This window comes from Hippocampus bargibanti, linkage group LG08 (assembly GCF_051943395.1).
Source record: "Hippocampus bargibanti isolate YZ-2025 linkage group LG08, ASM5194339v1, whole genome shotgun sequence".
Classification (NCBI taxonomy): domain Eukaryota; kingdom Metazoa; phylum Chordata; class Actinopteri; order Syngnathiformes; family Syngnathidae; genus Hippocampus; species Hippocampus bargibanti.
In genome coordinates, this window is record NC_142741.1 from 16209168 (window position 1) to 16223359 (window position 14192).

At 39.2% G+C, this 14192-nt stretch overlaps 1 protein-coding gene across 2 annotated transcripts; it reads right to left on the reverse strand.

The window, feature by feature from the left end:
• Positions 1 to 279: 279 nt before the first annotated feature.
• Positions 280 to 14148, reverse strand: coq10b (coenzyme Q10B). 2 transcript variants are annotated; one of them, XM_089002145.1, is made up of 5 exons: positions 13989 to 14148; positions 9629 to 9787; positions 7412 to 7604; positions 3530 to 3631; positions 280 to 2283 (listed from the first exon to the last, which is right to left on the reverse strand). In XM_089002145.1, the coding sequence occupies exons 1-5, from the start codon at positions 14084 to 14086 to the stop codon at positions 2116 to 2118; spliced, it is 720 nt and encodes a 239-aa protein (XP_088858271.1). In that variant the 5' UTR covers positions 14087 to 14148; the 3' UTR covers positions 280 to 2115. The 2 variants fall into 2 exon arrangements, with proteins under 2 accessions (XP_088858271.1, XP_088858272.1); XM_089002146.1 differs by having other exon boundaries at positions 9629 to 9784; positions 13989 to 14146.
• Between the last annotated feature and the right edge of the window lie 44 nt (positions 14149 to 14192).

Genomic DNA, 14192 nt, shown 5'->3' on the forward strand with positions numbered 1-14192 from the left:
CTCTTGATTCAGAAAAAGCATTCATGATCTATTAAGTTATAAAAACATCACTATATATATTTTATATGAAAATGGCACAGTCACAGTCAATACTGTGTAGGCAATAATGGCGATTATTTTTGTTTCCTCTCTGTATCGGTAATCGGATTATTCCTGTTCAGGTTTTTGACACTTAATTCCGGTTTTTATATAGTTTGAGTTGTTTTGGCCAACTTTCTATAATTTATGCTAAATGTGTGTCATTCAATGAGATGAAAAAGATTCGAGGTTCCTCAGGGATATCTTCAAGTCTTGAACTTTACTCTACTTTATGATGACCGCAAAAACTTCTTACCATCGCGGCAGATTTATTCTCACCGCTCACTCAATGCAGCTATTTTTGTCCTGCTGCCAATTGAAGAGGGGGGGGGGAGACAACAGTTTTAGGAAAAAAACTTTATATGTATATACATATATCATGCAGTTAGTACTTTTTTTTTTGGTGGAAATGCCATTTTTGAAAACAATCAGTCCTTTAATCCAAAATAAAAATCACACTTCCCTTATTGAAAGCAACCTGATGTGGTATTTACAGTTGAATAAATATGTGAGCAGGTTTAAAAAAACAAAACAAATATGTGCCTTGGCATATGTACTGGCTTGCTTTGCTATGATTCTTAAAAAAATAAATACAATAAAGGCTTCTTGATATTGCACATAAAATAGTTGATACTGTACAATTGCGCAGATCTTGAGTCCAGCATCGAAAATAGCTTTGCTCTGTGTAGGTAACAGCATCAACAAATGGCTACAGTGAGTGAATAGCAACACAAGAGCACCCCATCTTCCTACATTTTGCTGTCTATCCAAAAACATGACAATTGTAGCAAAGTAAGTGGGCAATGTGGACTTCTTTGTTACAGCAGTCCAAACATTTGATCCAGCCCATGAAGCAATTCTAAAATACAAATGGAGGTCAAAGTCTTCAAGGCGGTGCATAAGATGTTTGGTTCAGCACATTGCGAGTTGTTACATGTCATCACCGTGCTGCACCCAAACAAAGTCATGAAAATTCATTACAAATTTGGTATCAATCTGAATCGCTAAAATGGACACTTCAAGCCAAAATGGACAACCGCTTGTGTTATATCAGTCGCTCCTTCTTGAGTCTTGTGGGGCTGTCGACTGTGCAGCACTGTTCCCAATTCAAAAAAGGTTCACCATTGCCTATAGAAGGCATCAAAATACTACTTTTGTCCGAATTAAGCTCCACTCATTTGAATATAGTTCCATGGCATACAGTTAGCTCAAAGCACTTACTTTGTTAAAATGAAGTCCCTCAACATTATCACTTGGCACCAAGATAGCGACAAACCATCAGATTATAGCTTGGGCCAGATCACAAAATCAGCTGAGAAGAAATAAGTCAAAAACAAATTTGTGAATGCTTCACTGAAGACATGCTGGGGTAACACCTGAGTTAAGATTGATTTGATTGCACAAATGTCACTGAGTGAATCTGGCGTCGGGGTGTATTTCCATATTTTTTTTTGTTTGGTTTTTGGTTTGGAGCACGGAAAAGCCTTAATATTTATTCATTTGACCTAAAAATATAAACAACAAAAGAAACACCTTCTGATGAAGTCATAAAATGCCTCAAAACACGAAACCCACTCTGAGCATATAATTTCCCCCCTAAACCAATCTTATTTTTTTACCTGAACTGGCTCCAGCAGGAAAAAGTTCCCCCGCCTTTGTTGTAGGTTTTTGTTAACTTAAGCAAATTAAACCAACCCAATGAAATGGAGGATGATATGTTTGTCGCTGGTTATCCGTTTCCAATAAAATATTTTGCTGCTCAAACAACAACCTGTAATCTCCAGTAGAGGAGCTTGCAACAAGATGCTGGTGAGAGGTGAAAAAGGAGGTCAAACAAGGATCCTAATGGAACATAGTGGTGCCAAACTTGCTTGCTCTGGTAATAAATCAGCTCAGAAACAAATAGACACATTCAAAGAATCACACGCACAAAAATAAAATGAAAAAAAAAAGACAAAGGCACTGGTGTTTTCAGGTAAAACATGAGTCGTTGCTTTCGTTTTCTTTGTTGTTTCCACTCGTTTTGTTGAAGCGTCGCTACGTGTGGTGAACCTCATGGAACATGAGCTCACGTGGGATGGCCGTCTCGGGACCGTGGATGGAGGTGGCACGGCGCTCGAACGCCGACACCATCTGCTTCACCACCTCGTCAAAGAACACGTGCGCCAGCTGCGAATGGATGAGCGAGCGGAACTCGAAGGAGATCTGAGGAACAGGGCCAATTCATTTTGAAATGGGAAATGCAAACCAAGAACGCGAAACACAATCAAGACATGAGGAATTTTATGTTGATATATAAAAACCCATAAGCAGTTGAATGTTTAAACAGGATATGTTTTGTTAGGAATCAAATTAACATCTCAGGGTTTTGTTCAAATGATTAGAAACAAAAACATTGTCATGATGTGCGCAAAAACAAAACTTATTGAAATCAGATGCCATGTAATCAGATACCATGTATACCATGAAATCAGATCATCATGTGTCTGTTTCAATCATACCCCGAAATATTTTAGGAGTGAAGGGAAATGACAGCTTTCCTATACAGGTACCATCCGACTTACAACGGTTCAACTTACGACCACCAGACCCTATTTTTATTTATTTTTAATTGTACGCCTGGCACCGCAACGCGCAAGCAACCCGGCAACGTGTACGGCAATTTTGGCCAGCCAGCCAGATACTCACTCTTGCACAGCAATCGACCGTGTGATGGAACCGACGCCAGCTACTGCGCGGCCAGGACTAAAGCCGAGGCTGGCCGCGATGAGAACGCTGCCACGAGAACGCCGCCACGGGCCCACGGCTGCCGCCACCTCTTTGGGACAGTTCGTTCGGCTTCGGGGCGAAGTGGGGGGTCAAGGTGCGTCTGCGCTGGAGACGGCCGCAAAATCGGGCCGTGTGGTCGGGCGGCGTGTTGGTGCAGAGAGCGGGGGAAGGAAGGGAAGAGGGTGACCGGTAGAACACCGGTGACCCAGACCCATGCCCACACGCCCCCGTGGCGTCCAATCAGGTCATTTGCAAGTCATTTAGCACCGAGTCTCTATTCAACATTTTGAATGGATTTTGACTTACGACCATTTTGACGTACAACTGGTTGGTTGGAACGGAACCCGGTCGTAAGTTGGATGTTACCTTTAATATACTGTACTGTCAATTTGAAAGGCAATGTAAATCCATTTTAAATGTTATGTGATTCTAGTGTTTACCATTTCCCCACCAAGAGTATATCTAGCAATTTGTTACCTTTCACACTGAAGTTGTCTTGTTGTAAATCTCACATGTAAAAACATTTACAGGTAGGTTTAAAAGCAACAATAATTCCAAATGCATTACGTGCGGATGTCTAAATTACAAATGTGCACTCAGTACACACGTTTCATAGACAAAATCAGATGCCAAACTGCATCACGTAGGTATCTTTTTGATGATTATTTCAAAATGTACTTACGTCAAAGTCCACAGTGCAGGTCCGAGGGTAGCCAGGCAGGCCAGGGCTGAAGCGCCAAATCGTCTCCAGGTGGTTAAACATTTTGCCGTCTGAGCAGGATGCCTGACGGGCAGCAGAAGTTGGACAGTTTCATTTTGTCAGTTAGTCCTATAAACAGTGCCACATCTAATTATGATTTCATTTTGTTGCGTGACCAAGATCAGAACTCAATCTATGCATTTATCAAATCAAATTTCCTATTGAAAGAAAGTGAAATGGCATTAATCAGTTCCACCCTCAAAACAACAAGATTTTGTTCCATGCTTGGAATAAAATGAAGTGGCACATGGCACAGTATTAGAAAATAACACGAAAAACATAAAGATGATTAAAAGCAAAGCAATTGACTGTTTTTGATCCAGACCTGTGTTTGCTTTAGTGGGAAAGGATTAGCGAGCATAAACGCTGTTAGTTTGGGTTTATTCATTATCTTTTATTCATTTTTGTGGACAATTTATATTTAAGATTTAGGAGTGATTTTTGAGGAAACTTGGGGGAGTTATAAAAGACAAAAGAATCCAATGCAGTTCAACAATATATAGAGATTTGTGTTAGATGGTAGACATTGCTTACATACACCTTCCACCAGGACTTTCAGTGCCTTAAAGGACAACCGACGTCACTTTTTTGTTTCTTAACTGACATCAGAAAAACGTTTTATAGCATCTAAAATACCCAAAACACGCAGTATGATATTTTCATTCAAATGCAAAACACCAATAAAAATGACTTTGTGTCCAAAATCTGCAAAAAATGGAGCTGCGAATTGTCCATTTTCAGAAAGTCCCGCCCCCAGTTTGTGACATCACGCCAAGACGTCTTGCATTGCTTGAGAATCAAAACAATGGCTTCAGATTCGTAGAATACGCTTTCTTGTTACACCTCCAGTTATGAATATGATTCAAATAGTTCTGAAGAGGAAAGCATAAATGTTTGCAATCGATTAAAGAAGGTTTTCTGGGTCGTTTTGATGGCTCAAGACTGAGCTGTAGGGTCACAGAAAATACAGAAGATGGCGGCAGAGCTCCGTTGGAAATAGTTTAATGTTTCAGCTTGGAATTTTTTTCAACGAATATCAAAGAGTTGTCTCGGTGTAACATACAACAATTCACCATTGCGTTATTTATGTGTTAACCTTCTAATTTAGCCATCAACACGGATCAACACCAAGTTGTCAGACCAAACAAAGTACCGCGAAATGCGTGATGGTGATGCAAGGTATGTTCCTTCAGTGACGTAGGGTGAGGACTCGTCACCAACTCAAATACAAGACTTCCGGAATATTCAGCGCAAGCCTTAAAACGTAAAAATAGCTATATGCGGTGGAATCTTTGTAAAATACGCTCACGTCATTTGAAGTGATTTTACAAATTATGGACACAACTTGTCCGGAGAAGTCGTTTGTCCTTTAAACTCAGGGTTCCACATAATTGGTGTGTATGAGATATGTGTGACGTAAAATAGTCAATCTTGGGGTTGCGTAGTGCAATTATGTTGTTGGAATTAGGAAATTAAAACTGAAAACTAAAGGGGAAAAATGAGAAAGCGGATTCAGTTATATTAAAATCACATACCTACACGTCTAGGAGATAAAACTAGCCCAAGTGTGGCATACATCTATATTAACACACTCAAGCCATGATAGGCTCAATGCATGTTTTTGTGGATTTCGAATGACAAGCAAGACAAACACAGTACCTGAATATTATTTACATTCCGAACGAGCAGATTTTTGTGAGAAAAATAATGTACAAAATGAGTTGTTTGACTTCATTTTGGTTTGCTGTTTGGCAGTATTGTGCCACATTTAAATGGTCATTTGTATGCACTGGGACGGAAAAAAATGAGGTTGCTTTTGGTTTGTTCAAATCCTTTATAATTGAGGGCTGGATCTTTGAGGTGTACTTTGGGGAATGTATGATAAAAAATGACAAATATTAACACTATGGATATGGATATCAATTAAAAAAGCAGACATGCACAGGTTACGTCCATAGGACATCTTAATTCTGTCCACATTCGCCTAGAACGGCTTCAAACAACAAAGCATCTGCGGGAAAAGTGGTAAAGATTGCACAACCGTCCACATTTCAATGTTATATGTTGTGTTAATTATTTTCTTTATGGTAATAGTTTTGCAAAGCACTTGGTTACAGCAGCAGTTGTTGTGAAAGTGTTAGAAAGCTTTTAGATGCACATCCTTAAGCATACAATGTTACCAGTCGATCGCGGAGGTAGTACTGGTCGATCGCAGCGTGACAGTAAAAAAACATCAGCCTATCAAACGTCCCGTCACTTGATTGACATACAGGGCAACCATTCAGAACTGAATTTTTACCTTTAGGTCGCCGTGCATGCGTAAACAACGGCGCTAAACGCAGCAAAATTTACACACTAGTCAGCGAATTACCTCAGATCTTAAGCCTTTGCTAAAACATATGGTGATCAAAATGAGTGAGAAAGCGGGACCAAGTAAGGGGGCAAAACATATTACTTTCATACGGAATGGGAAAATGTGGAGCGGCATTTTCGGATTGTTCATGGAAAATACGACATTGACTTCCCGTCGAAAAGCCAGCTAAGAAAGAGAACGGTGGACGAACTAAAATCCTAGTTGTCCGGACAGCAGTCATTTTTCACTCAACATACTTCAAAAGCAAAAGCCGCCACCGAAGCATCGTTCCGGGTGAGTCACGCCATCGTTAAAAACAATAAGTCCTTCCAAGACGGAGAGATGGTAAAAGAAGCATTCGTTGAAGCAGCTGACTCCTTGTTCAGAGACTTTAAAAATAAGGCTGAGGTATTATCTTCAAACAAAGCTCTGCAGCTGTCAAGACATACAGTTACACGGCGCTGTGAAGCCATGGCTGAGGATTTAACCCAGCAAATGTGGAAAGACATCGGAGATTGTGACTGTTCTCACTGCTGAAGTCCAGGGCTCATGGACAGTTCTGTAACTTACTCACACAGGAAAAGTACCCCAACATGAGGAAATGGGCTACCTCCTTGACTGCATTATTCGGCTCCACTTATTTATGTGAGTCAGCCTTTTCCTACATGAAGATCATTAAGTCCAAATACCGTTCCACCATGAATGATGAACATTTGGACATGTGCTTGAGGCTGGCTGTCAGAAGCTACTGTCCGGACTATGCATCCCTGGCTGATTCAATTCAGTGCAAGTCATCAAAGTAAACTCAGGTAATTACAAAAAAATGTTAATAGTTATTTATTATGTTATGTATATGTAGTTATTATTATGTATGTTGTGCAATATTGGCTTATTCAGTTATGCAAGGTACATCAACATACATTGTACATACAAAGAATCCTTAAAACATTTGAAAATAATTATGTTTTGCAGTTTTGTCGTGGGTAGATCATTTTGACTTGGTAGTTTTTATAAGTAGCTCGTATGCTGAAAAAGTGTGAGCACCCCTGGTGTAGAGCCATGAACCAGAGAGAATTCATCCTTTTTAACCCATCAGAAAGTGTGATATAAATCACAATGTATTATATTGCATTGTATATTATATATTAAAATTGCATTTTTGTTATTTATCTTATTAGAAAATGCATGGTCAGTAGCACCCTCCACCGTTTGACTTCCCCATCCCTGCCTCATCAAAGTGTTTACACCTTATGCAATGGGAAAAAAACGTCCAGGTCCCACCACCTTGCCCATGTTAAAATACAATTGCATAGTACATTTCATGTTGTACATCAGAGTAATGTTATGGACACTTTGAATAAAACAATTTGAAAATGGAATAGGAATTGCTGCCTTAGATTATGCAGATATACTTAACAAAAAAATGAAATAAAATTAATAATGTAACGCACCTTGACTAGGTGGGGTCGCACAGTTGTAACGAGTGAAGTGTAGTTTTCAGTCACTGGCGGGAAGCCCACTGTGAGTTTGGCCTTACAGTACCCGGTCCGCTTAAATACGACATCGGACTTCTTGCACCAAGGTACAAAGAGGCGGTAATTCTCCACGCCGGCCACCACCTCGTACATCTCTTGCATGGAATATCTGCACACAAAAGAATACAAATGTTTATGTTTGAATTGACATTAAATGGGAATTGCCTTACTTTTATACTTGTGTGAAGATTTATTAATTTAAGAAATCATTTTAATTGAAGGCTGGATATTTGGAATATACCTTGAGGAATCGATGAGAAGGTTTCTTCAGCCGTCATCTGTACAAATTTGAAGGTTTCGGATGTTTGGCCTCCTATCCAAGAGGCTTCGTCAGCGAACTAAAGTCGGACTGGTCGTATCGGCCCTATTTATATATCCCATATATATGTAGATATACCTTGAGGAATGTATTATGAACTATTAAGAAATCATTGAGTTAATGATTTCTTAACCTTCTTCATTCATCATTAATTCACTGCAAGCCATTTTCATAGCTGTGACCATACTGTTAGCTGTTTCAGAGGATTTTCAGTGAGCTTTCAACAAGTGAAACAGTAGACATTCCACCCTTTGCTTTTCCATTGAGTAATAATCAGTATACAAAAAAAACGCTTGAAAAAAACACCAAAGAAATGACACCGACCCACCACACAACTCATGTGAGACTTTTTTACATGGCTTTTGCCATTCACTCAACAGTCACAAAACAACGCTTTCTACGAACTACCATGACACGTATTCTTTTTATATCATACTTACCATGAAAGGGTATCAGGTGCCTCCACTTGAGTGACTGCCAATGTTATGGCATTTCTTTCCCTCATAATCAATGAGATGAGATTCAGGCTCATATCTTTATTATCGCTAAAAAGCTGCATTGATCTGGAAGCTAATGTTAGTTCATAGTGGTATTGTTTCAAAACCCAAAATTTCACTGACAAGCTGGTCAAGATCCACTTCCATGCCGTGCCATTGAAAAATGTCCTTGACAAAATGCCCTGCATACATTAGTGGTAGAAAAGACCTGTATTACAGTTGACAAATATTAAAGCACACATCGGAGAATGAGTAAAAAGATTGAATCCCATTTAAATATTTGATCATTTTTCTCATATTAATAAAAATGGGACTTAAAAATATAGGTACAGTAAATAAATGTTTTAGAATTGAGACAGCTCAAACTGGAACAAATAATAGAAATAAATAGAAGTGAATTCAATGGGGAAATGTTAATTTGATTGTTGTGCCCCAAAGGAAGTAACCACTGCCTTAGATTTCAAAATGATGTAAGAGTAACAGACGCACAAAACATTTGAACCGTAGGTCAGAAACGCAAGACTGCGACACTGCCTCACCCCCTTCAAATATATATTTGTCGTTATTACATAACAGCAAGCATGACCCTGTTCATGGAGCTTGTGTTAAAGGACAAAATGGCTTCTTGTATGCACACAAATGTAAGTAAGCACTTAATACATACCCCCCCCAAAACACATTCACACTTAAAAAATAAGACAAAGGAAGAGAGAGAGAGAAAAAAGTAAGGAGTGTGTATTTACCAAGTCAAACTTTGCAATCTGTCTCATTTACTTTAACATAGCATTTTCTAACAAGGCCGTAGGTAGTAAACCCATTAAAAGCCTAGAATAACTGGGTCCTGACAATTGAGCAGTACTATCAAAGTTGGACTAATGATTGGATTAGCCTTTATCTGTCCGGCAGTGGAGGAATTTACAATGATGTGACTAGAAGTGCCACAAATCTTGTCATTTTATGTTAATTATTCTTTTGATGGTGGCACGGGCAACCACATTGGTTTCTCTCTCTCCCAAGGAAAGAAATGCATCTGTTGCACATGTGACAATAAAGTTGAGATCAACATGAACAAGTGAATAACTCCTGAAATAAAATTTAGCGGTTTAAACCTCCCTCAAAACTAACCTGCACTCTTTAGCATTTGACTCAACATGATTCAGACTTGATCTTAGTCTTGCTTTCTATTATCTGTGACTGCTTAATATCCTGTATATGATAGTTGTCCATGTTAAGCGCTTTGTTACAGCTTCAATTGTTGTTAAAGTGCTACATAAATCCATATGTATTGTATTGTATTTAGTGATTAGCTCTACATACCCGATGATGCGTCTTTCAGCATATTCCCTTCTCTTGGAGAAAGTATTGGCAATGTTGAAGAAAGTGCGAGCAGGAAGGACAACGCTGCGGCCAGGCATGGCGGAAGACAGCAACGGAGGCAGGCGTGTCATCAGGATGCCATACGATGGTAGGTACCTGCTGGATACACAGCAGACACAATGCCGCCTTGGCTCACTTAAAATGCTCAAATAAAACCAGGAAAGCAAAACCTTGAAGTCTTGACCTGCCTTTAGACATGGCTTTGCAGAGGAAATTTCTTCATGGATGAGAAAATTAATGGTCACTTTCTCAACAAGGAAGGCAAAAAAGCAATCATAATTTCCAGGGAGCCCATTTCATGCAGTGATACAAATGATTTGACTTCAGAGGTAATGTTAGGCGCCCTAACAAATTTGGGATGCACCTGTATGTAAGGAAATGATGCACACATAATTCTAGTTATATTTTCAGTCCAATTTGACTCTGACATCATGATTTGATTTTAGAATTTGGTATAATATAGCGTTGTTGCTGGGTTCTGTACAAAAGGCTCAGACAAATACACGTCTTGGCAAACAAACAATGTGTAGACTATGGATTCTCGTTGATAAATGTGACACGTGAAAGCAGTATAATGGAAAATATCAATCCGACACCTCGGCAAATCACTCCCAAGGGGCAAACATAGTAGGAATGCAGACATATTGACTTGCTATCCCTCCGACACTCGATGTCCAACAGTAATGTAAAATACTATGGCCCGAACAAAACTCTCTGGTCGTTGTCATGAAGGCGTTTTTTCCTTTACACAGGACTGTTTTTAATAAAAACAGATTTAAAAACCGGGTCACTGTAGCTGCCTGTGAGTGTCAATCATTTAAAAAACGTGTATGTATATCCATGGGGGAAAATACAGTAAAGTCTCGTTATATCGATATTCAAGGGAGTCCGAAAAAATATCGATATAACCGGGACTATCGATATATCCGACCCTGGTTGCATGTAATTTTCTCCGTGCGTGCATAGAAATAGTATCGATATAACCGGGACTATCGATATATCCGATATCGATATAACGAGACTTTACTGTAAATAGATAAAAATAAGAGATCACCCCGTGTCTACGTACCATTATTTGACTTGAATCAAAATCTGCTGTGGCCCATCACAGCAGCATCTTGTGGTTGTCTCTACATAAACTTGTCAATAAAGGCAACTAAAATTCCACATTAACTCAAAAGAAAGAAGAATAAAAATGCTGATGGATTTATAACTGTTATCCCAATCGCGCTGCTATGGATTGAAAGGTGCTATGGGGAAGCTGTCATTCGCCAAAGTATGTCACAGCATTCCATGTAAAAAAGGTCAGGGACGCAGACACTATGAGTGTTAATGATGTCAATGCAATTATTATTTCTGTTCTGTAAATGATAAAAAAGATCAGGCTCTTCCATAAGTCAGAAAACCTTACGTCCTCACGGATAAGTTTACAATCTGTGTCATTGAAAAGAAAAAATAAGAATAAAATTGTCTCTGTGCAAATTAGATTGAGGCACTTGCCTATTCCTGATGAGTTGAAATGTGATACATTCACCGTGTGACCAACTCCGACGACGGTCGATGCAAGTGCAACCTCAGAATAGAAGACGGCCATCAAAGTAGAGGAAGAAAAACCAAGTGCACAGTAGTGAAATTAACACTTCATACCACGAGCTCTCAGTGGTGTTTGCGGTAGTGTGAGAGCCATTGCTGTGTAAACTTGCTGGGGACATTTACTGACATTTGGTGTATTGCATCTAAACAATTTCTCGCCTTCAACTTTGCGTCACCGGAGGCAACTTTGCATTCCATCCTGGCCTTGTCTCACTCCACTCACCACTGTCAGCTAGTGTGACCGCTTCCATTACATATACAATCACTTGAATTCAATGACAAAATAAAACAGGCCTAATTTCAAATTGTTTGACAATTACAACAATAACTTTAAAATTCATTTTCTCACAACAAATAATGGAATACTATATGACCACAACATTAGTTATAAGCTTTCCTGTGTCTTTCTTAACATTGCTTCTGTGAATTTGACATTTCTCCAATGTGGGACAAACAAATCTTATTGCAAAAGTAGCATTTTAAAAGATTACCAATGTAGAAATAAGTAACCACCTGTATTAAATTATATGCGCATTTTAATAAAATATTTTAAATATTCAACAGTTGACATTAATAAATCAACAAAAAATATTCTGTTTGGGATGAATGTGCAACAACAAAACATTCACTGAACACAATATGAATTATCATACTCTCTGAACATGATCATGCTACTTTTAGTCCAACACTTTGAATTCCGCAGGGTCTTTCTTTCTTTCTTTCTTTCTTTTCCGTTTCAAGCACCAGGTTATCTCTAAAGTGGTTTAGATTGTTTTGGCAGGCAGGAGTTTTAATGTGAGCCTTGGTTGCCAAGAGTCCTGCTCTGCCCCTCAGGTGTTCCACAGGGATTTATTTTGGTGCCTCTCCTGTTTTAATTGCATTTGATGCCCTTGCATGTGAAAACTGCCATTCACATGACAGTGAGAACTATATCCTGCTAAGGAAAAAGTATGCTTTCTCTGTAAGGCCACTTTTGGCTGCTCAAGAGGAAATCAAAGCTGATATGGGCATTGAATTTTTGAAGAAAAAAAGTCATGGTTTTTAGTCTTAGTGGCCCTTTTTACATCACACCCGGTTGACTTGCTCCTGCTGGCGTTTTAGCTAAACCCAAACGTGACTTTTAAATTGGACAGTTATTTTAAATTGGACAGGCAAATTAATGTTGTTCAAACCAGCTTATTTCACTTAAGGCTGGTTATGGTAGTAACCCCCTGCTTTGTACAAGCCCTCAGTAAACATGTTTCAAAATTAAGGCCCCAGGACGAAATCTGGCCCGCCACATTTTATTCGGCCCACGAAAGCAAATCAAACGAGTGAAATTCCATGATGCTTGCGAAAGTCTAAACCACAATTTTAAATTGTCCCACAGTCATTATTTTTTACTTCAAATTTGAAAACTAGTATTTCATTAATATTTCTCTCTATATAATATGTGACGGGAATTAAGCATTCTAATGACTTCCCCAAATTCATACCCCCCCCTCCCCCCCAGGAAACCATGACAACGTGGCCCGCAGCAAAAAATGAGATTGACAGCCTTGCCTTAGGAACACCGAATCGATGCCCTAGTTACAACTCTGCGGGATGACTATTATGCACTTTATTTTGGAATCAGACTGTCTTTCCTCAGCCTCCCTCAGCTGGACTGTTTGTAGCTTGTTAGACCACCATGAAAACAAAACAAATCCATGCTAGTCTATTCTGTTATTTTTAAGAAGAATATGTTGTATAACTCCATATTTTTATTATTCTCAATGCGTCGTGTCACACTATGGGCTTTAGTGGAAAATGAGATTGACAAGGTCAAATTAAGGCATGTTGGCCAGTACGTTTGGGTCAGCAACCCAGCCTCTCTGTTCAAGTTTATGCAGATCCAAATCACATATCAAACACATTTTTCATAAGTCACACTTGTCTGTCTGACCAGAGACTGTGCATATGATTTTGAACCCCCACCAAAACCTTGCGTAAATTAAAATTTAGTGTTGACGTTTGCACAGAAAAAAAAACATAGCTGGCTGACAGTCTGGTCGACACCATTGTATTTTGGACTGTGCTACTATTTTAGCACAAATATTATGACAGTATATAGAACGATCGCCTGGGACAAAGTGGCCCAGCAGTGATCCCCGACCTTGTTTTGGGGAACCCCAGGTACCCAGTCAAAGGAATACTATGAGTGTATGGTATTAATTTATGAAGCAACCTAGAGATATGCTTCTGCAGAGCGCTAAATTAATTAATTGCTTAACAATTACAACGCTGGTAAATAACCATTTTCAGCAGCCACAATATACTGTGCAAAAATGTCAATTTTTCTTTTTCTGAGATCATGACAACTGACTTTCTGTGCAGGATCTCGCCTTTGATTAAACTGTCTAACATCGCTGATCCAAAACAAAGTAGAAATCAATGATAGAAATGGCGTAAAGCAAGTTTCGGTTGGCAAACGTATCACGCTGTGTTTTCTGGACTCAATCCAGATATTGTGTAATTCATTAATGCTTATAGTTCCCACAAAATTACACTAAAGTAATGCAAAACATTTGGATGAATCCCACTACACTTCAGGGAAGTTTGGGTTACGTTTTTCGAGATGACAAAATCGCGTCAACGAGAGAAACGCCAGTGTTTTGTTCGTAGTCCAACTCGCTTGCAGCCATTTCCAACCAGTTATGCTGTACGTCTACCCAAAACACACGTTTACCTGACATTGCTTCTGGAGCGAACGTCCCGGGTGGTCGAGGACGGTAACGGCTTCACATAAGCGGCAATTTTTCGCAAACTTCGTGCTCCTCTAGCCATCTTTACCTCAAAGGTTTACTTTTCTCCACCTGGTAGCTACGAAACTGGGAGACTCATATTAGCCTCGCCTTTTCCTCCGATTCGGATTCTCTATTGGCCAATTAAC

Excerpts from the sequence above, each read along its gene's own strand:
- coq10b (XM_089002145.1), bottom strand. The coding sequence starts at position 14,086 with ATGGCTAGAGGAGCACGAAGTTTGCGAAAAATTGCCGCTTATGTGAAG. Across the intron at positions 7,605-9,628 it reads GCTGAAAGACGCATCATCGG|ATATTCCATGCAAGAGATGT; the intron begins GTATGTAGAGCT and ends TTTTGTGTGCAG. Across the intron at positions 2,284-3,529 it reads CCTGCACTGTGGACTTTGAC|ATCTCCTTCGAGTTCCGCTC; the intron begins GTAAGTACATTT and ends CCTGTTCCTCAG.